At 42.0% G+C, this 25,099-nt stretch overlaps 1 protein-coding gene across 1 annotated transcript in view; it reads right to left on the minus strand.

The window, feature by feature from the left end:
- Positions 1-336: 336 nt before the first annotated feature.
- LOC126267485 (uncharacterized) overlaps positions 337-25,099 on the minus strand; it is a 140,940-nt gene continuing 116,177 nt past the window's right edge. Inside the window, exons 5-7 of the mRNA XM_049972769.1 lie at positions 16,629-16,853; positions 8,936-9,006; positions 337-3,060 (exon numbers count right to left, since the gene is read on the minus strand). Coding sequence (XP_049828726.1) covers positions 2,661-3,060; positions 8,936-9,006; positions 16,629-16,853 — 696 coding nt within the window. The 3' untranslated portion in view covers positions 337-2,660. The remainder of the gene's footprint in view (positions 3,061-8,935; positions 9,007-16,628; positions 16,854-25,099) is intronic.

The raw sequence follows: 25,099 nt of genomic DNA on the forward strand, positions 1-25,099 counted from the left end.
TGATATACTTATTGCTTTCTTCTGACTGCTTTACAGCAACAGTTTGTTTCATTTAATAGCAATGCCTATAAGTTTTCACATTAATTTTTCATTTCATACTGTCCATACTCTCCATTATATATTAATGTAGCACGAGTAGACAATACTGTAAGATGATGGTTTCTTCTGTGGTTTTGGATATATGATGAAGATTAACATGAATCTCTTGTACGATGTGTTACATGATTCATATATTTCATTTTGTAAACATTGTGCCTGTAAAAACGTTAGATGTTAAACTTAAGGTAATGGGAGGTAGGTTTCTAAATATGTTTGTGTAACAAAACATAAAGAGACTGAAAAGATGATGAGTGAAATTTATTGGCCAACTATTTTTCATATAGTTCATGAAATACTTCTTAAAGCATATAATTCACACTGTGACAAAACGAAATGTTATACAGTTAATAATTCAATGTTTTTTCTAGATTTGCAAGTTTTGATAAGTGAAAACAAATTTGTTTTTATATAATGGTAACAGCTATTTGCAACAGTGGTTTTTCCTTGCCTTCATGATGATTTAAGCGAATATGTCTAGTTGTATAAATATTTGTATAGAAAAAACTTTGTAAATAAATACACACATTTATAAAGATTCTTTACCAATAGAGTGACTGTAACATACATAGGAACATAGAGCACTGTAATGAAGTAGACATTATCGTTTTGAAAATTAGTAACAGTGTTGATGATCTTGCATTAATATTCTATCATGCACTAAGCAAGTTCAGGCACGTCACACACCTGCATTTTGTCACTATCCAGAGGGATAGGTTGGTGTACAGGTTTCATAATGAACTAGGAAGGCCACAGATGAGAGTTTCATTCATTTTGATTAAAAAACCTGTTTCGCGTTCTGAAATCCTTAGCTGAGGCATTTTTTCTAAATAAATTGGTGCTCTAATACATCACATCTTTAAGCACATAGTGGTGCATGATGTCAGCAACATACACAAGATCCTGAAGTAAATTGTCAGTTAATAAGTGAAATATTTTAGTTCACTAAGTGAGATAATTTCTGGGATGAACTAAAGTAAAGGCAGTTCCAAGCAGGGACAGGTATTTCTGATGATAATAAAAGCTCCAAATAAAATAAAAATAATTATAGACAAAATGGAAAGAAAATATGAAACACCAAAAAATATTTACTATAAAATTCATGTCAGTAAAAGCAAAAAAAGGATTACATACTAGTTAAACCAAAACACCTATATGGAAGTGAATGCCTATTACCAACATATAAAAAGAACAACTAGAAGTAGTAGAGAGGGTAATCTTGAGGAAAATTCCATCTCCATTAAAAAGCAAAGAAGCTTGAAATTTAAGAATGAATGATGAAGTATATCGAAATATAGAAAACATGATAGAAATATTAAGGAAAAGAAGACTGAAATATCCTGGAAATTGACCATAAACTGAGAATTAAAACATTTGAAAGATTAAAAGATGAAATTATAACAAACATAGGAATTAAACAAAAAGACTCATAAAGCCCACTCCTGGTCAGCGTAATAATGGACCACATTACTGATGCCATAAGAAGAAAACCAAAATATGAAATGGGAAATAAAAGGATAAACATTACATGTGTTGCTGATAATACTGTAATGACAGCAAATAATGAGAATAATTTACAAATGTTACTTCACCAATTTAATAAAAGAACTACACAATATAACATGGAAATCTCATCTAAAAGCAGTGGATATAGCAATATAAAAAAATCTAAGCAACAAAGGGTAACTTGATACCTGCAAAATACTGTATGGAGAAACAACTTTATGACAACTTAGGGGAAAGTAAAATATGTAAATCAATGGTGTATCCTGTTATGACATATGCTGCAGAAACGAAAATGGAAAATATAAAACAAACATTATGGTGGTGGATATGAAGTTGCTAAGACAGATTTTGGAATACAAGATATTAATAAAGGGATAAAGGCAAGGAAAAGTAACTGGAAGGACAATGTAGAATGGATGGACTGACAGGACTAGAAAATTTTTTTAGTTATAGATGACTGCAAGGGAAACACATGTGTAGACGATCACCCAAGAGATGTAACAGCAGTTGTCCCAGTCAATCCCCAGTACATCAACATAATGAGGATAGCAAACAGAGGGCAATTTTAGTCAGCAGAAGAAGAAGAGGAAGAAGGAACTGAAATTATCATGTGGTCCTTAGTTGGCCAAGAAAGAAGGAAAAATAATAAAAATAAATAAATAAATGTAATATAAGTCCTCTAGTTTAAACATTTTTCAATGTGTGCATTTAATTTTAATGGAATAAACTTTGTAAGTGTAGTTGTACGTAAGATTAAAAAGCTAATTCATGTGGCCTCAGATATTGGGAGACTCCGTATGGTTGGCATAACCGCCATTCTTTTCCTTTTGCTCAGTGTCACATCTCTTCACAAATAAATAATGTTGTACATTAGATTTAGTGAGTTGTAAAGATGTTTATTGATTCGACAACAGACACACAAGAACATAAGCTGCAGAGAAATGAAGAGCTCTAAAACTAATGTACTGAACTAATAGAATCCAGTTGCAGCAAAAGGATGTGTGTCGATAGTAAGGTGATTGCCGTTAACTCTGAAAGTCAGTGGCTTCTGTGTGTACTCAGAAAACGGTCTTGCCAGCAAACCGGGACTCTGTGGAGGCGGCCTTCTTGAGGGCAGAGCGGCGAGGCATCTCGTCTAGTGGCGGCGGTTCACGGCGCAGTGCGTCCTTGGCGTGCGGCGGCGAGCGCCCCAGGTATGGGGGTTCCCGTGCCAGACGCGAGGGTTCCCGTGACAGCAGTGGAGGTTCCCGTGACAGGTGTGGGGGTTCTCGCGACAGTGACTCATTGTCGTAGTCGGGCTCCGGTATGGCATTAGTGCGTGGGCGACCAGGTGGTGGTGGGCCCAGGCGGAAGGGCCGTGGGATCTCCACTGCTGGCGCAGAGCCAAAGGACGACCAGGGCAGTGGCCGCGGCGCTGTGCCCACCACCGGCGACTGCACAGCCCACGGCGACGACACCCTGCGGGCAGAGCACACAACATGAGCAGCTGATAAATGACGACACGTTGCTTGTTGGTGGCAGCTAAATAAGCTCACAAAATACACTGCCTGTAAAAAACAAGTGAAGCACCCAGAAGATATGGCAGAATGTATAGTGTAGCTTTGTGCACATACACACCATCAGTGGGTAAGTAAATGATTAGAGCTGCAGCACAGGTAGAATAGCCATCAGAGAGTATTAGAGTTGTTCAGTTTTAGTGTTGTTACCAGGCCTGGTAAGGTATAGAAGACACACAAACAGCATCAGATGTAGAGAGATCACTGTGAAAGATGCGGAGATGCCATTTACTCTTGTGACAAAGCATTGCCACAGTCTGAAATCGGCCTCATTGTGGGTCTCCATATGACTGAGTGATAGAATCGTACAGTATCCAGATTTGTGAGGCATTTGGATCTGAAAGTGGCCTGATGTGGGACTGCAAGCGAATGTGAGACTCGTCTGGTTAAAAATATCTGACCTTCCCAAAAAGATCGTTGTATTGCGTACCAAGTACATTCATAACCCCTTCACATTTGTGCCTGCCATTAGATAATAAGTAATGGCTTCCTCCAATATTCCGTGTCGTACCTCACCATTAGTTGAAGGTTAGCAACAGCCAGGTTCCGTGAGGAACCATGCCAGGAGAAACTTTATAAGATAAAAAAAAAAATATTTGATAAAACAAGTATCTCTCTTTTGCCTCTTCTTCTGTCCCCCACCTCCTCGCCCTACGTGTGCAATCGTAAGATATTTCATTAACATTCAGTGCTCCTCACCCCAGTCAACCAAGATACCTAAAGAAGAGCACCAATATGTTCACAGTTTCTTGTAAAAGCAACCCAGCACAAACGTAACTTCCTCAGATTTACAAGTAAGGTAAAGAAACATGAATTCTGTTGCTGATAGACCATGAAGTTGTTTTTGTATGTCAAGCCTTAAAACAGGTGGAAATTTAAGTTCACGAGTACACTATTTGTTAAGAAGTGTAGTGAATTACACAATTAATTGATTGCAGAAATCTTTCAGTACAATGTGTGTTGGTCAACTACCGCCAATAGTTTCACATTTTCCTGTGTCAGAGAGGGAGACACCACCATTATGCGTATGCCTGCAAAAGACCTGGCGTTCGCCGTGCCTAGCTGACGTGACGTCACGAACAAGCGCCAAGGCCTAACTTTGAGTCGGTGTTAGTTTGACTGAGGGCGGATTGTGGTGGTCCGGAGGCTCCACACGAGCATTTCGTAAGTTGCACGACTTGTCGGGTGTTCGAGGAGTACTGTGCTTAGTGTATTCAAGTGGTGAAACCAGGCTATAACCACATCTTCCCGGCCTGAAACGTATGACATGTATAATGAGGGGTGACTGTCCAACACCACGTCCCGACATCCTGGGGTTGGACGGTCACCCCTCATTACATATGTCAGACGTCGTAGGCTGGGAAGACTGACAAAATAGGACAGGCGGAGAACTGTGGCGAAACCAACATCACTCTTTCATGCTGGGCAGAGTACAAGTGTGTCTGAACACACAGTTCACCGAACACTCCTATTGTTGAGCCTCCGCTGCGGACGACCCAAGCATGTGCCTATGTTAACACCACGACATCGGCAACTACGACTGAAATGGGCACGCGACCATGGGCGCTGGACGTTGGGGCCGTGGCAGAGCCTTGCATGATCTGATGAATCCTGATAACTTCTTTATCATGCCGATGGGAGGGCGCGAATCCGTCGTCTTCGAGGGAAACAGCTCCTTGACACCTGTACTGCAGGACGGAAACAAGCTGGCGGCGGCTCCACCATGCACTGGGGAATTCACGTGGGCACTTTGCAGCAAGATATTACAGAAGTAATGGCCCTTTCTGCAGGGCCTGACCATCATTTTGCAGGACAATACTCAAGCACGTGCGGTGTAAAGTGTTACTGATTTGTTTGACTGATGGGGCTGCTAAGTGCTATACCACCTACTGCACTCCGCTGTAAGCCCTCGTGAGTTCAACTAGATTTCTAAACTGAAGGAAACACTTCACGGCATTCGCTTCAGAACTGCTACAAATTTGTTGGGCAATATACCGCGCCGCTTGAACTGTCAACACAACTGGCACTGCTAAGAGTATCCACATCGCTGGTCGCAGTTTATACACAATGGTGGTGACCACTTTGAAGGTCAGTAAAACTTTGAAACACGTGTATATTCTTTATGAGCTGTAAATAAATAGTTGCCACTATTAGAGTTCCAATCCTCGTATAAAGGATATCTAGATTATGCTACAGGTTCAGTAACAATGGAAGTAGATGGGAGTAAAGTGATGGTCTCCTTTATTGGAGAACAGGGTTGACAATGGAAGAACAGAAATCAATGCCAATAGGTTACTGCAAGAAGAAAGAATGCATTTACTAGCATAATGAATGAATACGAGATGGTAATGGAGATAGATCGTGTAAATCTTCACGGAAAATGCACTCTTTGCAATGTCAGGTTGCTGACGATTGTCAGATTCCCCAGTTATTCATTTACTTTTAGTGTTGTCAATCTTCTTCTTATACCAGCCTGAACTGTGTCTTTTATTTTTGATATTCTTCACTTTCAGAAGACAGCAAGGCCTCAGGGTACGTGCAATCTTCGCAATATCACGTGGTTAACGATCACCAGATGCCTGCGGTTTGGATAATAATACTTTAGTTTTCTTCTCTTGTAGTCAGTCTGACCTATATCTTTCATCTGAAATATTCTTCACTGAGGAAGTAAGTAGACTGTATTAGAGATCAGTAGTTAATAAAGTGTTATGGGTTTTGCAATAAGAAAAATAGCAAAGAAGATAAACTAATCAGTTCAGAAAGAAGTTTGGGTGAGATACTTGGCGATGGGAGGTATAATGTTTTGTGAAAACGTGTGGTGGTACTTGGAGTAAGTATTTACAGATTCTCGGATTCGACTAGTAAAAGCGCTTCAAATGTGGTGCTATCAAAGAAGATTTTAAGTTGATAAATAAAGTACGAAATAAAGAAGGGCTCTAGAGAACAGATGAAGGTAGAATCAGGTATTTGTAAAGGGGAGGGGGAGGCGATGTGGGGGTCACAATCCTCTTCCGAAAAATATGTCACAAAAGCCTTTATATAACATTTTAATTATAAATTTTAGAAGTTCCCCAGAACATAATCACGAGTTGCGCCTGTTTGGTTATCGGTACAGCTAGTAAGGGATCCAGGGATAGTTAAATTTGTGCTGGAAGGAGCGACAGAGAGGAAATGTGGTATGGGTAGATAAAGATTAGGACATGCAAATCACATCATAGAGGAAGTTGCCTGTAATAATTACACAAACAATAAAAGAGGATGCAACGTGTAAAAATTAGGCAATGAGGAAAAGAGACCTCCAAAAAGTCAATCGAAACGCAGTTCATTTAAAAAAATCTTTGGTAGACGAGAAAGAAGAAATGGCAGAGAAAATGACATCCTTAATGAGAACTATAAACCAAATCTATGGGTTATGTATTTACCGTGGGACTACGTCGGAGTCCACAGTTTGTTGAATAACTGATTTCATCAGCTAATGTATACCGAACTGACAGAAGTCATGGGATACCTCCTAATACTGTCTCGGTCATCCTTCTGCCCGGCGCAGTGCAGCAACTCGACGTAACATGGAACCAACACTCGTTGAAAGTCCCCTGTAGAGTCTCTATAGCACTTCTTCCTATCGTCCTATCTGTCTCACATCGGTATTCAGCAAGCTCTTGGAATCCATCCTTACCCAGCGCATCCATCAGCACCTCCACCAAAACCACCTCCTCACCGACACCCAACGTGGCTTTCGACCTTCCTTCTCGGCCGATGAGCAACTCCTCCGCCTCACTCATCTCTTCTCCCTCCAGCTTAACTCCCGTCGCTCCGCCATTTTTGTCTCTCTCGACCACGAAAAAGCCTACGACCGTGTCTGGCATCGTGGTCTCCTGTTTAAACTCCAAACCTACGCCCTTCCTGTCAACTACATCCATCTGATAGCCTCCTTCCTCTTCCGCCGCCCCTCCTATGTTACCATCCATATTGCCAATTCCCACTCCTTCTATCCCTCTGCAGGTGTGCCCCAGGGCTCTGTCCTCTCCTCTCTCCACTACCTCCTGTACACTGCAGATATGCCCCCCCCCCCCCCCACTAAACCTCTTGCAATATGCCGATGACACCACATTCCTCACCCTTGATCCTACCCCCCAACAGTCCCAACGCCTTCTCCAGAATCAGCTTGACCTTTTTGCTGCATGGTGTAACCAGTGGCCCCTGAAAATCAATCCTTCCAAGACCCAGGCGATCGTCATAGGTTGTACCACTCGCTCATTCTGGCTCCTGGATTTCTCCCTTACAGTCTGTGCCCGTTCTGTCTGTCTCAGCCCCACCATCACCTACCTAGGCCTCACCATTGACTGTCAACTCACCTGGATCCCTCATCTCTGCTCCATCCAGTCCAATGCCCACAACCGCCTACAACTCTTCAAACTCCTCTCTGGCCAGACATGGGGGTTGCACCCCTCTACCATCCTCCACACCTACAAATCCTTAATCCATCGCATCCTTTGTTATGCCAGTCCCTCTTGGATATCTGCCCCTCCCAAATTCTATAGCGTCTTGAGCATCATGCACTTCGCATCGCCTTCCGTATATGCCTCCCGTCCCCCACGTGGATCCTCTATGACCTCATTCCTTTCCTCCATCTGCTCCTATTCCTGGAACATATCTGCATACTCTGCATACTCCACACCTCCCGCCGCTTTGATCCCCTTCACCCCTTGGTTGCCCCTCTCCTCTCCCATCCCTGCCCCCTGCCACACCTTCACTGTTGTGACCCCCCTACCCTCCATCTCTACACCCTTCATCTCCTTTCCCAAGGTGGCTACCACCAACTCCCCCCCCCTCCCCCCGTAGTATGTCCTCTCTCCCTCCATTTATCCCTTATATCAACTCTGATCCTCATCCCCCCTCATTTCCTCCGTCCTTTTCTGGGCTCCCTCTCCCCCCCTTCCATCCTCTTCTTTTCCCCACCTACCCTCTCTCTACCCCCTTCTCTCCCTCACGTCCTTTTGCATTTCCCTCCTTTGCCTTTTCCCATTCCCTCTCGCGTCTGCCCGCCCCCCTTCCCCTTATGTGTCCTCTACCTCCTTCGGTTCCCCCCTTTCGTTTTTCCTCTCCTCCCCCCTCATCTGTCCAAGTCCCCCCCAAATGCCTTTGGCTATGGTGTGTCATCTTTGTGCACACATTTTAGTGCAGTGTTTACAGTGAGTGTTCAGTGTTGTGTGTCATTTCCGAAGTGTTGCGAACGGACATCATACTGTCGCTGGGTGTGATTTTTATATCACTTGCGAACAGAAACCAGACTGTCGCCATGTTTTTTTAATTGTCTGTCTACTATGTTACCTGTCTGCTTCCTGTGTATTTCATTGGCATTGCCAACCCTTTGTTTTATGTTTGAACTTTCCACAATTTTCCGCCGTTTTACAATTTAAGTCACTGTTTTATCGCCTGCTTTTATTGTTTCTTATTACGTTTTAAAAAGTACACTCATTAAATGGTCGTACGGGATGATAACCTGACATTGTAGCAGCAGTAACCGGTCTAACAACTGCCCCAGACACTTATACAAGCGTTGCCGACCGCAGCGCCGTATTCTGACTGTTTACATATCTGTGTATTTGAATATGCATGCCTGTACCAGTTCTTTGACGCTTCAGTGTAGTTTGACACGAATCCACTAAAGCACACAATCACACTTCTACAAATTCAGAACTAGAAATTAAATGCCCCAAATGATGGTTCCCTTATCATCCGTGTAATACAGAATACCGTTTAGTACCGGTACTTACCCGTCAGGTTTGTCCCTCCGTTCACTGTACAGTGAGGTAAGGAAGTGGTGCTTCAGTGATTTTCTTTCATCCTGCAACAAAAATAATAATACTAACGTGAATAAATTGCTCCAATACGTCTTTGTCATCGAGTATCGTAATTGTATGGTCTGCTGAGTGTGGGTTGCTTCTCAACTGCTCAACTCAGAGCACACACAGAATGCATTGTATGCTAATGTATATTAAGCTATTTAAATCATGTTGCTCACTTCCGACAGAGAGGAGCCAACTGGATTTCGAAGAAGTTAAAACATGTGCATTCAAAGCGCAATATATTAGGCAGATTTAATGTTATGAGATGTTGTAATAGAAAGGCAGGAACTGATAATGTAACTGACATCACCAAAAACATTGTAATCTGTACCAATAATAAAAATGTAAAAACATCGCTGCTACCTGCACGTCGCTGCACTAGTCTCCAAAACGATTAGACGAATTTTCATGGGTCTGTCACAGGTAACTTCGACGTAGCTTGGGACAAAAATATATAGCTTAATTTAATTAAAATCGGAATACGAAAAAAGAAATATCTTAATTTAATCTAATATTGTCTGCTCAGTGTAGTAGTTCGAATATTTAGTCATCACGGCATAAGCACCCGAGAAGCAATAGCTGGCGCCGTTCGTTTCATAGTACACCAGATAACCAATTTAATCTTTTTAAACTAAGAGACAGATGTATTTTCGGAAGTTTACGTCAGTGATATAATTAAGCACCTTAATCTTATCTTAACGAACACAAACGAGCAGCGAATTTACTTGACTAGGACATTTACTGATTTCGGTTTGTGTATTAAATACCTAACTACATTGCTTTACTTCTTTCTAAATGTTTTTTTTAAATATTCTTTCCTTGGAAAAACGAACTTATGGAGTTTGCCTTACGCTTTGGGTGCCCACTTATCACATTTTGATTTCGTTTTGGTTACGAATAAAAATGCCTTTAAAATGATCGAGTGTTTCTGAATACACTAGAACAGCTAAAAGACTGAGGCCTTTGCAATCTCAAGAATCCAATGAAGATCGTAAGGCGAGAACTTGCTGCAGTTCGAGAACATCAGAGTTTAGCTCGCTCTCTGGAAATTTGTTCCGAAAGTGAGGTGCAACACATCTCTGATCAAGAGTCTCATTCATTATCTAGTTCCTCAGAACCCTTCACCCAGCGATACATAAAACTCACTTATACCCAACGTAACATCATAGAAACGAAGCTTTTAGTGGGGAAGCGCGCAAGCGAGCGAGTTTTTGCGCCCGAATCCCACCAATTGTTAATAATTTGTGATTTCACTTTAGAAGTGCGTACTTTCCGGTGAGCTTATTTTAAGCCATGACCGTAAACAAGACCCAGGACCAGACGCTGCGTGTTGCAGGCATGAGCCTTACCGTCAATTGCTTTTCACATGGCTAGTTCTGCACGGATCTCTTCTGTGTTAGTGACGCAAACAACTCTTAGCTTGTGTCCTCAGTGATACTGCTTTAAACATTGTATACAAAGAAGCTTTGTAAGTCAAAAATAAACACCACACATACGAAATCTTGGGGAAAGATATATAAAAAAGAAAATCCGATGCAACGCTGGGTTTCTCAGCTAGTGAGGACTAAATTAATTTCACCGTAGTGGAAGAACCATTGCGAAAATACTATTCAGTGGAGTACGAAGTTAAACATTCGTAATTTCCTTTTAGCTGCGCTATAGCAAGTCGTTTCATATCTTTTGGAACGTTACTGGCCAACATCAGTGACGAGAAAATGAACTCACTGGCCAGCATAGATAACACTGCTGCATCGAACTGCGCTGTAGGTTAGGTGGTTTTTGTAGGCGAATTTGAGGTATTTTCCAGACTACACACATTATTAAGTATCAAATTTTTCGTCTCTACTTCATCTACACCACTGTAGTACTCTGTAGGCAATTATCATTCACACCCTGTATAATCGCAACTGCATACCGCAGTCTACACTTGAGTTATACTACGTGATCAAAAGTATCTGGACACCCACAGAAAACATACGTTTTTCATTTTAGGCGCATTGTGTTACCACCTACTGCCAGGTACTCCGTATCAGCGGCCTCAGTAGTCATTAAAGATCGTGAGAGACCAGAATGGGCGCTCAGCGGAACTCACGGACTTCGAACGTGGTCAGGTAATTGTGTGTCACTTGTGTCATACGTCTGTACGCGAGCTTTACACATTCCTAAACATCCTTAGATCCACGGTTCGTGATGTGAAAGTGAAGTGGAAACGTGAAGGGACACGTACAGCACAAAAGCGTACAGGCTGACCTCGTCAGTTGACTGACAGAGACCGCCGACAGTTGAAGAGGGGCGTAATGTGCAATAGGCAGACATCTATCCAGACGATCACACAGGAATTCCAAACTGCATCAGGATTCACTGCAAGTACAATGACGGTTAGGCGGGAGGTGAGAAAACGGATTTCACGGTCGTGCGGCTGCTCATAAGTCACACATCAAGTCAGCAAATTCCAAATGACGCCTCGCTTGGGGGAAGAAGCGTAAACATTGGACGATTGAACAGTGGAAAAACGTTGTGTAGAGTCACGAATCACAGTACACAATGTGGCGTTCCGATGGCAGGGTGTGTGTATGGCGAATGCCCGGTGAAGGTCATCTACCATCGTGTATAGTGCCAACGGTGATATTATGGTGTGGTCGTGTTTTTCATGGAGGGGGCTTGTACCCCTTGTTGTTTTGCGTGGCACCATCACAGCAGCGGCCTACATTGATGTTTTAATCACCTTCTTGCTTCCCACTGTTAAAGAGCAATTCGGGGATGGCGATTGCATCTTTCAACACGATCGAGCAACTGTTCATAATGCACGACCTATAGTGGTGTGGTTGGATATCAATAACATCCCTGTAATGGACTGGCCTGCACAGACTCCTGATCCGAATCCTATAGAATACCTTTGGGATGTTTTGGAACGCCGATTTCGTGCCAGTCCTCACCGACCGGCATCGATACCTCTCCTCAGTGCAGCACTCCGTGAAAAACGGACTGCCATCTCCAAGAAAACTGCCAGCACCCGATTGAACGTATGCCTGCGAGAGTGGAAGCTATCATCAAGGCTAACGGTGGACCAACACCATATTGAATTCCAGCATTACCGATGGAGGGCGCCACGAACTTGTAAGTCATTTTCAGCCAGGTGTCCAGACAGTTTTGATCACATAGTGTACATAGTCGAAGTGCATTCTGCTGTACATGCTTCTATTTTTTTTACGATGATTACGTTTTCCTTAAGTTCGTTTTGAGGTTGTGTTATCTTTTACAGCTGCAGTGCTTTTTTCTTTAGATACTCCGCTTTCTCTCTGATTTTCTGTTCATCTTTGACTGAGGTTCCTAGTCATAACCGAAATATTTTTTACTCGGATGCAGTAAATTTTCATGATAAATGGGGTCTTTTTTATTTTGGTTTCAAAATATGGATGTTGATATACTCATAATCACCATTATGTTTCCACTGAAGCGTGTGCACAGCTTCACTGGTCAAAGGCGTCGGATAGCACCGTAATTTCCACTTTGCACCTTTTTTACTTAATCGTCTTCAGTCTTGAGGTATTATGATACCTCCAGATTTTATTTTTTTCTCGGGTGCGCACGGAGCTGTACCTTTTCTGGCTTGGGATATCATGCACGATACACATCACACTTGCGCAGCGCTCTTGTTCATCACTCTGCCGTGCACCACGACGTGTCAGCATTTATCCTGCAACTTCGGGTTCTACAGCTGCACAGCATATCACGTCGAAGTGAAGGTAAAGACGTATCCTTTTCCAATTACGGATGTTTCCACCAGCTTTAATAACTTATTCAAGCTGTGTTAACATTCCTCAGTTAATAACAAACCAACAATTAATGTTATAACGGTTAAATAAATTTAAAACTTTTGGATTTCATATACAGGTAGTTTCATAATGTTTGGCCGTCGCTCCCTGATAGCTGAGTGGTCAGCGCAATGGAATGTCAGTCCTAACGTCCCGGGTTCGATTCACGGCTGGGTCAGAGATTTTCTCCGCTCAGGGACTTGGTGTTGTGTTGTCCTTACCATCATCATTTCATCCCCGTGGACACGCAAGTCGCCGCAGTGGCGTCAGCTGGGAAGACTTGTACCAGGCGCACGGTCTACCCCACGGGAGGCCCTACCCACATGGCATTTCCATTTCCATAATGTCTGGACGATTTCGAGCTTGAATAATGAGCGCTAAAAACAAGATATAACGACAGTTGTGCCAACTTTTAATAGTGCAGAGTATCAGGCTTCATCTCATATACAGGTCAGTCAGTAATCATGTCGTAGTGGTCGACGCAACATTGTGCGTCCATGGTGGAGTGCCATTTTTGCTATGGCGAATCTATCACGCGAGTGCAACGTGCCTTTCGGGAGCATTTCAAGATTCAGCCTCGATATCTAGTTTCTGCTCGTGGAACAATATGAATTTGGGTAAGAAACTTCCGTGCAATTGCCAGAGCATCGTATCGAAAGTCATCAGACCCTCCGAAATCCATCGGCACTGTCAATACTTTTACAAATAAATTCACAACACTTTGTGAGCAGAACCAGAAAGGGTTCGGGATTTACATTCATAGCAGTGGAAGTTCAAAAACATAACAAAATAGTTTCTTTTACATGTGAAATTTCATCATTTTTTCACTTACTACTGGCTGAATTTTTTGCTATAAGTACATTTTTCTTCATAAGTAAGAGAAATTCTTCTATGAATTTTGCACTGCATACTAACCATACATACAGGAGTATGAAACTCTGGAATTAATTTAAATTATGAAAAAATGAATGAGCTGCTACATTTTAAACTTCATGTTTAGAAAAAAAATTCAAATTTCATAGTTAATTAGCTCAATTTTTGCCACAGTTTTTAATATATTTGAAAAATTCTAGAGTGTCATACATCTGGAACTATGGTTTGTATTCTGTACAAAATTCATCGAAGACTCTCTCTTACCTATGAAGAAAAGTGTACATGTAGCTGCAAATGCAGCTTGTCATAGTAGATAAAAAATGATGAAATTACACATGTAAAAAACAATCATTTTGCTATGTTTTTGAACTTCCACTGCTATGAATGTGAATCCTGAATTCTTCCTGGTCATGCTGACAAAGTTTTACGAATTTGTTTGTAAAAGTATAGACAGTGAAAATTGAAATGTCCTGTGGTGACTCTTCTGCTCCAAGTCGGCCCGTTCGACGTCCTACCCACTTAAAAGACCGAATCCACTATGAAATTTCCAGAATTTCTCCAGTAGTTACGAAAGATGTGCTCAAAATCTGCGTTGAAACCCCTCGAGTACAGTGTAGTCGCTAATGGTCGTCATCTGCCCGATGTAGTACTCCTAAGCAAACTTGAATAAATGCCTTACCGTTTGTAAATTGTTCAGCTTTGTTCCGTGATTAGTTTGTGTCTTATTCAGATTTGAAATTGTCAAAACATTGTGAAATATCCTGTATTACACCCCGGAGACTCAACGCCAACTGCCGGTCGCTGTGGCCGAGCGGTTCTAGATGCTTCAGTCCGGAACCACGCTGCTGCTACCGTGGCAGGTTCGAATCCTGCATCGGGCATGGATGTGTGTGATGTCCTTAGGTTAGTTAGGTTTAAGTAGTTCTGATTCTAGGTGGCTGATGAACTCAGATGTTAAGTCCTATAGCGCTTAGGGCCATTTGAATCAACGCCAACTATTTTTATTTTTGACCTTGTTTATTAGGCTTGACTGCCATGTTTAGAAGAACAGTTCAAAACACCGCACAGAAGGCTGCTGAGGCCATACCTTTATACAATGCGAGCAGTGCAAAGTGTTCCTTTGCTTCACTATTGACAGAAATTGCTTCACACACTCCACAAAAAATAAAATTAAATTAGGACAAGTAAAGTTAACTTAATACTACTACATTCGGTAATATCAGCAAAGATAGAAATACGTCTAAAATTTTTCGTACGATAATTTTGTTTCAGTATTATGGATTGGGAAATCGACAGAAAATATAAAGTATATGTATCGTATGACTGTTTTTTTTTCTTTTTTGTCGTAATAAAGCAACAATAAGCTGTAAAGCTGTGTGCGTAATTGTCCTGCTTAAGTCCTGAGGAATCACATGTGATACCATCTGTAAAAAAAATCACTATGTTTTCAAAACATTTTTGAGGGTCATTCATTGTTAACTAGAGCTAACAAAAAGCAATTAACACAATAATAGCTCATTTATACTTTTAATATGTGCTCGGGACTGAAGAGGTTATCGAGAGGTTGTTACAATGGAAAATTGTACTGAAATGCACGAGGATCTGCAACGAATTGACGCATGGTGCAGGGAATGGCAATTGAATCTCAGAGTAGAAAAGTGTTACGTGGTGCGAAAACAGAGAAAGAAAGATCCTTTATCATTTAGCTGCAATATAGCAGATCAGCAACTGGAGGCAGTTAAATCCATAAATTATCTGGGAGTAGTCATTAGGAGTGATTTAAAATGGAATGATCATATAAAGTTGATCGTAGGTAAAGCAGATGCCAGATTGAGATTCATTGGAAGAATCCTAAGGAAATGCAATCCTAAAACAAAGGAAGTAGGTTACAGTACACTTGTCCGCCCACTGCTTGAATATTGCTCACCAGTGTGGGATCCGTACCAGGTGAGGTTGATAGAGGAGATAGAGAAGTTCCAACGGAGAGCAGCGCGCTTCGTTACAGGATCATTTAGTAATCGCGAAAGCGTTACGGAGATGCTAGATAAACTCCAATGGAAGACTCTGCGGGAGAGACGCTCAGTAGCTCGGTACGGGCTTTTGTTGAAGTTTCGAGAACATACTTTTACCGAGGAGTCAAGCAGTATATTGCTCCCTCCCACGTATATTTCGCGAAGAGACCATGAGGATAAAATCAGAGAGATTAGAGCCCACACAGAGGCATACCGACAATCCTTCTTTCCACGAACAATACGAGACTGGAATAGGAGAACCGATAGAGGTACTCAAAGTACCCTCCGCCACACACCGTCAGGTGGCTTGCAGAGTATGGATGTAGATGTAGACACCATTTGCCAATCGTTTCAGATATACCTTGTGTAACACTTCTCAACTTAAATCAAGCTCAAGGAAATGTGCATCATTGATGTCTCACAGTTTGCTCTTAGTCGAAACTACAGAACATAATTAGTAAAAAATAATGTTATTTGAAAGTCTTAAGAAAAGAAAGAGTATGAATCTTCACTGTAAGAAGCTTCTCGGCTTGGTGGCTGACTGCAGTAGCTGTTCTAACAGTCGGATGGAATTGTATGACGTAGTACAGATAATATCTTGTTTCCTGTCACTGCTAACGTTACCTTTCAGTACTACATGCAGCGAGTGTCTTCGATGAACACATCAAAAATGTAAACCATTTCCAACACAATTATATGAAACATTTCTGTGATTTTATCTCCACATGTTACGTCTGCTTTCATTCATGATTACATAGTCACACTGAACACTGTGGTGCCTGCTAGCTAAGCCCGACTAGTTCGGCTGAGCCGGAAAAGCTAACGGTACTGACAGCGGCCATCGATTCTGCTGCTGTCATCAGCCACCAGGCGCAGAGTCTTCTTACAGTGAACAAGTAGTAAGAGTAGAGTGGGACGCACCTGATCGTCGGCATGGCAACCTCCACCGAGTGCCTGGAAACCCACCCAAAGCGCGGCGGCGATGTTGAGGAGCCACAGTATGTAGCCGCGGGCGGCCATCGACATCATGAACGCCGAGTACGTCAGCAGCTCCAGGCCCGGCGTCGGAAAGTCCATCATAGTTTCCATATCCCATGGTTCAAGGCCCAGGGACTTTTGGATTTTCTTCACTGACCTTATTCTGCTCTGTGGACAGTCAAAGAGTAACTATGGAGTCAAAGAGGTTGTTGCTGGACACTGTTTTAACTAATTAATGCCTCTTGAACATAGTAAAAAGAACGTTAAAATGGCAAGAGATTGAGTTAAAGCAAATGATGCTTGCTGAAAACAATTTTCCTATTAAAACTGCTTATTAATACGTTGTTGCCAACTTCAAAATTAAAAGTCCTTAAAACTGAGGCTTATAAAGTTTTGCTTAGTAAATGATCACATTGCTGCCTGTTGTAATTCGCAAAAGGTGAGTCAGTATCTTACAAATAGGTCAATTTAGTGTCTCACTGTAGTAAAAGTTGAAAATTGCAATTGTGGAATGTTATATACTCATGCTTACTAAGCACTTGTTTCTTTTGTGTGTTGAAAGCGCATATTAATACGATCCACAGGTTATCCTTTATGCTCATGATAAATAACGTTTAATAAAAGACCACTGTTTGTGAAAACAATAATTTCTTTATTCAAAAGACAGTGAGAAGTACCTATTAGTGAATTCCATTTAACTTTCACTCTAAATAGAAAAGTATTTAGCTGAGGGAGACTTAACCTGTGACCAGTTCATAATTTAGCATTGAACTATACTTACAATTTTATGTCAGCTAGAAAAATGTTTTAAAGGTAATACTGAACCTACGTCGAATTTGTGATTCTACAATGAATATTAACAGTAGTGGTATAAAGATTATTCAGTTTGAATAAGCCCTGAAAGTAATAGTGTGTATTGTTTATCTGTTATATTTATGCAAACAGTTTGAGCTGCTCTAGCAGTTAGTTCCAACCTTAACGTTAAGATATGCAGGTGTCAGAGTTCTTTGCACTCGCGTGTAGCAAAGTATAGGTTGTGTTTGTCCGTTAAATTTACTAATAACTGTTTTTTTGAACAAGAATGTTAATCATTCTCACGCCTAACTAGGCTGGCGACCGTTTTCCTTATTCTTTGAACAGTATAGATAGGTAGAATATAGTTTTTTACTGTTTAAATATTTACGTAATTCTGAATTTCACTTCCGATAAGCCACCTCCGTTAGGTACAACACGGTCAACAACAAAATTCTTCTCAGAGGCTAACACTGCTCTGTTGCTTTATACCATAATTACTTGAATAAAAATAATTTGACTATACGAACTGCCTCCAGCTGTGAGGTTATGGTATAGCAGTAGCAGACAGTGTAGTACGGGTTCTCTTGTATTCAAGATTCGGCAGTTTTATTTGTTATTTATTATTATTTATTTATATTTAACTTTGTAGCCGGTTGCACTTCCTCTCGCCATATCGCTATTTACCTAAGAGAGTTAAGTCCTGGACGTCACCTGTCCCTAAATTACGTACTTTGTTCTGTGTGTGATCGTATACCTGAAAAGACAACATCGATTTTGGTCTGATGATAGTATTTGCCACATGGGGGATAATAAATGTACTTATAATGGTTTCAACGTTGTCCGCCAACAGATAGCATAGCTCTCAGAACGCCATCTATGTCTACCCTTTAACAGGGAATGCTTACAGCAAGAAGGCTCAATGTGGCGCAAATGTGTGAAGCAATCACGCGATCATGCCATTGAGACGCACTTGTGCTTCCTACAACCAACTGCGCGAGTTCGAAAGGGGTCAAATTGCGGCCTTCCAATTGTCGAGATGGTCCTTTCTGAGATTTGCCATACAATGTGGACGTGCTGCACCAGTTGTGCAACGATCCTGGTATCAGTGGTCACGTGATCATTCTCACACACCCAGACCAGATCCTGGATGTCCGCCCGCCAGGATCGCCGTATTGTAAGGGTAGCAGTGGCAGATCTTACAGCTACCAGAACACATGTAAGAGGGCTTGTGAGCACAGACGTGTCAGCACGAACTGTTACGAACCAGTTACTAGCAATGAGACTAAGGGCACGCACACCTTTAGCCCGACTTCTACCCACGGCACAGCATGTGTGTTTTTAGGTTAGAGAATTCCCTCCCTAGGCCCAACAACACGCCTCCTGAGACGCGGCAAGGCAGGAGTAGGCAAAATGCAACAAGGAATAACAATATTAATGTGCTAATAATAAACTGCAGGAGCGTCTATAGAAAGGTCACAGAGCTCCTCTCATTAATAAATGATCACAATGCCCACATAGTACTAGGGACAGAAAGTTGGCTGAAACCAGATGTAAACAGTAATGAAATTCTAAACTTACATTGGAATGTATACCGCAGAAACAGGCTGGACAGTGAATGGGGAGGCGTGTTTATAGCGATAAAAAGTGCAATAGTGTCGAAGGAAATTGACAGAGATCCGAAATGTGAAATGAAGGTCACGGTTAAAGCAGGCTCAAACATGGTAACTGGATGTCTCTATAGTCCCCCTGGCTCGGCAGATGTTGTGGAAGAGCACCTGGAGGAAAATTTGGAAAATATTTCGAGTAGATTTCCCGACCATGTTCTAGTTTTGGGTGGAGATTTTAATTTACCAGATATAGCCTGGGAGACTCAAACGTTTGTAACGGGTGGCAAAGACAAAGAATCCAGTGAATTTTTTTTAAGTGCATTATTTGAAAACTGCCTTGAGCAGTTAAACAGAGAACCGACTAGTGCCGATAACATATTAGACCTTCTGGTAACAAACAGACCCGAACTATTTTAAACAGTTAACGCAGAACAGGAGATCAGCAATCATAAAGCGGTTACTGCATCGATGATTTCAGCCGTAAATATCATAAAGCGGTTACTGCATCGATGATTTCAGCCGTAAATATAAATATTAAAAAAAAGGTAGGAAGATTTTTCTGTTTAGCAAAAGTGACAAAAAGAAGATTTCAGAGTACATGATGGCTCAACACAAAAGTTTTGTCTCAAGTACAGATAGTGTTGAAGATCAGTGGACAAAGTTCAAAACCATCGTACCATATGCTTTAGATGAGTATGTGCCAAGCAAGATCGTAAGAGATGGAAAAGAGCCACCGTGGTACAACAACAGAGTTAGAAAACTGCTACGGAACCAGAGGGAACTTCACAGCAAACATAAACATAGCCAAAGCCTCGCAGACAAACAAAAATTAAGCGAAGCGAAATGTAGTGTGAGGAGGGCTATGCGAGAGGCGTTCAGTGAATTCGAAAGTAAAGTTCTATGTACTGACTTGGCAGAAAATCCTAAGAAATTTTGGTCTTATGTCAAAGCGGTAGGTGGAACAAAACAAAATGTCCAGACACACTGTGACCAAAATGGTACTGAAACAGAGGATGACAGACAAAAGGCCGAAATACTAAATGCCTTTTACCAAAGCTGTTTCACAGAGGAAGACTGCACTGTAGTTCCTTCTCTAGATTGCCGCACAGATGACAAAATGGTAAATGGCGAAATAGATGTCAGAGGAATAGAAAAACAATTAAAATCGCTCAAAATAGTAAAGGCCGCTGGACCTGATGGGATATCAGTTCGATTTTACACAGAGTACGCGAAGAAACTTGCCCTCTTCTTGCAGCGGTGTACCGTAGTTCTCTAGAAGAGCGTAGCGTTCCAAAAGATTGGAAAAGGCGACGGGTCATACCCATTTTCAAGAAGGGACGTCGAACAGATGCGCAGAACTATAGACCTTTATGCTATATCTCTAACGTAGATCAGTTGTAGAATTCGAGTATAATGACTTTTCTGGAGACTAGAAATCTACTCTGTAGGAAATCAGTATGGGTTTCGAAAAAGACGATCGTGTGAAATCCAGCTCGCGCTATTCGTCCGCGAGACTCAGAGTGCCACAGACACGGGTTCCCAGGTAGATGCCGTGTTTCTTGACTTCCGCAAGGCGTTCGATACAGTTACCCACAGTCGTTTAATGAACAGAGTAAGAGCATATGGACTATCAGACCAATTGTGTGATTGAACTGAAGAGTTCCTAGATAACAGAACGCAGCATGTCATTCTCAATGGAGAGAAGTCTTCCGAAGTAAGAGTGATTTCAGGTGTGTCGCAGGGTAGTGTCGTAGGACCGTTGCTGTTCACAATATATATAAATGACCTTGTCGATAACATCGGATGTTCACTGAGGCTATTTGCGGATGATGCTGTAGTGTATCAAGAGGTTGTAACAATGGAAAATTGTACTGAAATGCAGGAGGATCTGCAACGAATTGACGCATGACGCATGACGAATGGCAATTGAATCTCAATGTAGACAAGTGTAATGTGATGTGAATACATAGAAAGAAAGATCCTTTATCATTCAGCTACAATATAGTAGGTCAGCAACTGGAAGCAATGAATTCCATAAATTATCTGGGAGTAGGCATTAGGACTGATTTAAAATGGAATGATCATATAAAATTAATCGTCGGTAAGGCAGATGCCAGACTGAGATTCATTGGAAGTTCACGAACAAGTGTGAGCATTCCTAAAGAACTATGCAATCCTTATGATAATATAGAAGATCAAACACATTATTTACAAACAGTGGTTATACGTATAACATCTCAATTGTGCTATAGAACCTATAATCAGGCATGATGGCTGTAGAGCGTCATTCAAACTACAGTGTAAATCGTACTTGATTATTAAAGCCACAGAGTACAATCCCTTTCATTCTGTTCAGTACACACAGCTGTACGACACGGGAGATTTGATACTGAATCCGCTGCAGAGGAGAATATCCGCTGGGAAAGTTAAACACCCTCACAAAGTTACGCGAACATTTTGAAAGTCTCAAAAGGGAAGGGAAATCACACCAGCGTTTCCTCTTGTTTAATAAGCTGGAAACAAGCCTAAAGCTCTGTCTGGCTACTAATATTATGGCGCAGATAATTTTCTGGGACGTAACAGAACAGGTCAACAAATAACCGCTACGGCGCCATCTCGCTTATTTAACTGAGTCTGGCTTGATGCGAATTTTAGGAATGTCACAATAACGTTAGACTTTACTTAAAACCGTTATCATGATCATTTTTCTAGTTATTTCATTTCTTTCGCAATTCGGGAGTGGATTATTATTAAAGTGAATCTTGTGTTACCATGTCTCGCTCGTTATCTTGCCAAGTGCACGTATTAGTTACTGTAGATGTCTGAGTTGCACATCTCCTTGCATGAAGGGTAAAGCAATTATCTCTGCCACGTCATTTAAAGTTGATACAGTTGCGATCTCTCGATGTCACACCTCTTTTATACCCTCTTTTCCAGTACCTTGCGGGCAAATCATGTTTGTATTATGTGCACTATGTGATCAAAAGTATCTGTACACTCCCGAAAAACATACGTTTTTCATATTAGGTGCATTGTGCTGCCACCTACTGCCAGGTGCTCAATGTCAGCGACCACAGGAGTCATTAGACATCGTGAGAGAGCAGAATGGGGCGCTCTCGGAGTTCTAACGTGGTCAGGTTATTGGGTGTCACTTGTGTCATACGTCTGTACACGAGATTTCCACACTCCTAAACACCCCTAGGTCCACTGTTTCCGATGGGATAGTGAAGTGGAAACTTGAAGAGACACATACAGCACAAAAGCGTACAGACCGATCCCATCAGTTGACCTACAGAGACCGTCGATAGTTGAAGAGGGCGGTAATGTGTAATACGCAGACATCTATCCAGCCTATCACACAGGAATTCCAAACTGTATCAGGATTCACTGCAAGTACAGTTAGGCGGGAGATGAGAAAGCTTGGATTTCATGGTCGAGCGGCTGCTCATAAACCACACATCACGCCCGTAAATGCCAAACGCTGCCTCGCTTGGTGTAAGGAGCGTAAACATTGGACGATTGAACTGTGGGAAAACTTTGTGGGGAACGACGAATCACGGTACGTAATGTGGCGATCCGATGGCAGGGTGTGTGTATGGCAAATGCCCGGTGAACTTCATCTGCCAGCGTGTATAGTGCAAACGGTAAAATTCGGAGGCGGTGGTGTTATGGGTGGTCAAGTTTTTCATGGAGGGGGCTTGCACCCCTTGTTGTTTTACGCGGCACTATCACAGCACAGGCCTACATTGATGTTTTAAGCACCTTCTTGCGTCTGTACACGAGATTTCCACGCTCCTAAACACCCCTAGGTCCACTGTTTCCGATGGGATAGTGAAGTAGAAACTAGAAGAGACACATACAGCACAAAAGCGTACAGACCGATCCCATGATGACGACTGCATCTTTCAACACGATCGAGCACCTGTTCATAATGCTCGCCCTATGGCGGAGTGGTTAGACAACAATAACATCCCTGTAATGGACTGGCCTGCACAGACTCCTGACCTGAGTCCTATAGAACACCTTTGGGATGTTTTGGAACGCCGAGTTGGTGCAAGGCCTCACCGACCGACATCGATACCTCTCCTCAGTGCAGCACTCCGTGAAAAACGGGCTGCCATTGCCCAAGAAACCTTCCAGCACCTGACTGAACGTATGTATGCCTGCGAAAGTGGAACCTGTCATCAAGGCTAAGGGCTAAGGGTGGGCCAACACCACATTGAATTTCAGCATTACCGATGGAGGGCGCCACTAAATTGTAAGTCATTTTCAGCCAGGTGTCCGGATGCTTTTGATCACATAGTGTATAACTCAGACAGTTTAAACCTTCGTCTGCATTTTGTTCGTTTGTTAGTTTTAAACGTAAATATTCACTACGTATAATTTTACCGATTGTGAAATAAAGGTGTAGCAATTGAATTCCTTTTGCTGTCACAAGGGGTATTCGGAAAGTAAGTTCCGATCGGCCGGGAAATAGAAACCACTGTGAAAATCAAAAATGTTTTGTTTGCAACAGTTAGTTGAAACTTCTAGCTACTTATCTACATAGTCGCCGCCCCGATTTAGATATCTGTTGCAGCGTTGTGCCAACTTTCCAGTATTCCTCATCATAGAAGGCGGTCGCCAGTGTTTCTGCAAACTTTCCACGCCGGTCTACAGCTGTGCCAAATTGTTGTCTTCATAGCTAGCAGTTCTTGTGAACAAACAAGAAACTCAGGGGGAGCCAAATGCGGGCTATATTGTGGGTGATCAGACACTTCCCATCGAAAACCCTGCAGGAGCGTCTTCATTGCCCCTGCAGAATGCGGGTGAGAATTGTCTTGAAGAAGGAAATACATGACAGATATGTTATGTGGGCTGCATAGCTTCAGTAAAAATTTCGCACCAGGCCCACGCACTTGGCGGGAGACACTATTTATTTAAGAATCTTTAGTGTTCACTGTGCGCGCAGAACTGAAAAGAGTAACGTGACGCGATCGACAGGCGTACTAGAGACACTGCCTAACACACATGTGCAGAGCGTCATAGGAATTTCAGAGTCGTTTCCGTTTCGTGACCGATCGGAATTTATTTCCCGAATATCCCTCGTATTTTGCAGGTTTGCCTCACGACGCATGAGCATTCTGATAAGTCGATAAACGCCTATTGAGATGCAGTGGTGAGACATTAGTAATAACTAGTTCTTCTTTGCATGCTATCAGCTACAGTTGCTGATAAAGTAGGCTGATAGATACTGTTGCACCAATCGCTGTTTATCAGATATTATGTGCAGAAATCTTGTGCGCTACTGTCATGTAACATAAAGATAACATTCTCAAATTATGTTTTCGCTCTGAAGCTTTAAGGTCTTTTGTACTCTAACAAGGAAACATCACCAACTTCACCTCATATGTTAAGGAGAAAACAAGCACACATGGAAGATATCAAGATACCAGCCATAGCAATCGATCCCTCGCGAAATTCGGCCGTAATTCTGATAGTACGCAGTTATGACGTTGTGAAAGTACAGCTTCTAAATTTTACGTGGACACCCTTCGTTTGACACTAGTTCTGCCCCACATCAGCCGCCTAATGTCTGAGCGCGAAAGGATGCACAGTAGAGGGGCAAACAGAGCCCTCCTATTCGCGGGTTCTTGAACCCTAGGGAAGAGGAGGGGAATGGTGGACATATCTGCCCAATGTATTTTGTAATGTTGCTTGCGAACACATGTCATTTTACGCAACAAATAGTAAGTAACATGAGCACGCAAAATAAAACCCTTACATCTATATTATTATAACAGTAGACCAGCACTGACATTCTGCAGCTTTACATATTCCTCAGAATCAAAGTGAATGAACCGAAGCAACTTAAGAATTATTATAAAGTGAAGTTAATGCCAATCAGTTGAAGAAAGGAGCATCATCTGCAAATGTGTTTCACTTTAACAGTGCCTGCTTTGAACTCCAAAGGAAATTAATGGACAATAGCGACAGTGTTACGATCCTTCATTAAGACACACTCATTCGTTT

The sequence above is a fragment of the Schistocerca gregaria genome, chromosome 4 (genome assembly GCF_023897955.1).
Source record: "Schistocerca gregaria isolate iqSchGreg1 chromosome 4, iqSchGreg1.2, whole genome shotgun sequence".
In the NCBI taxonomy this organism is placed as follows: domain Eukaryota; kingdom Metazoa; phylum Arthropoda; class Insecta; order Orthoptera; family Acrididae; genus Schistocerca; species Schistocerca gregaria.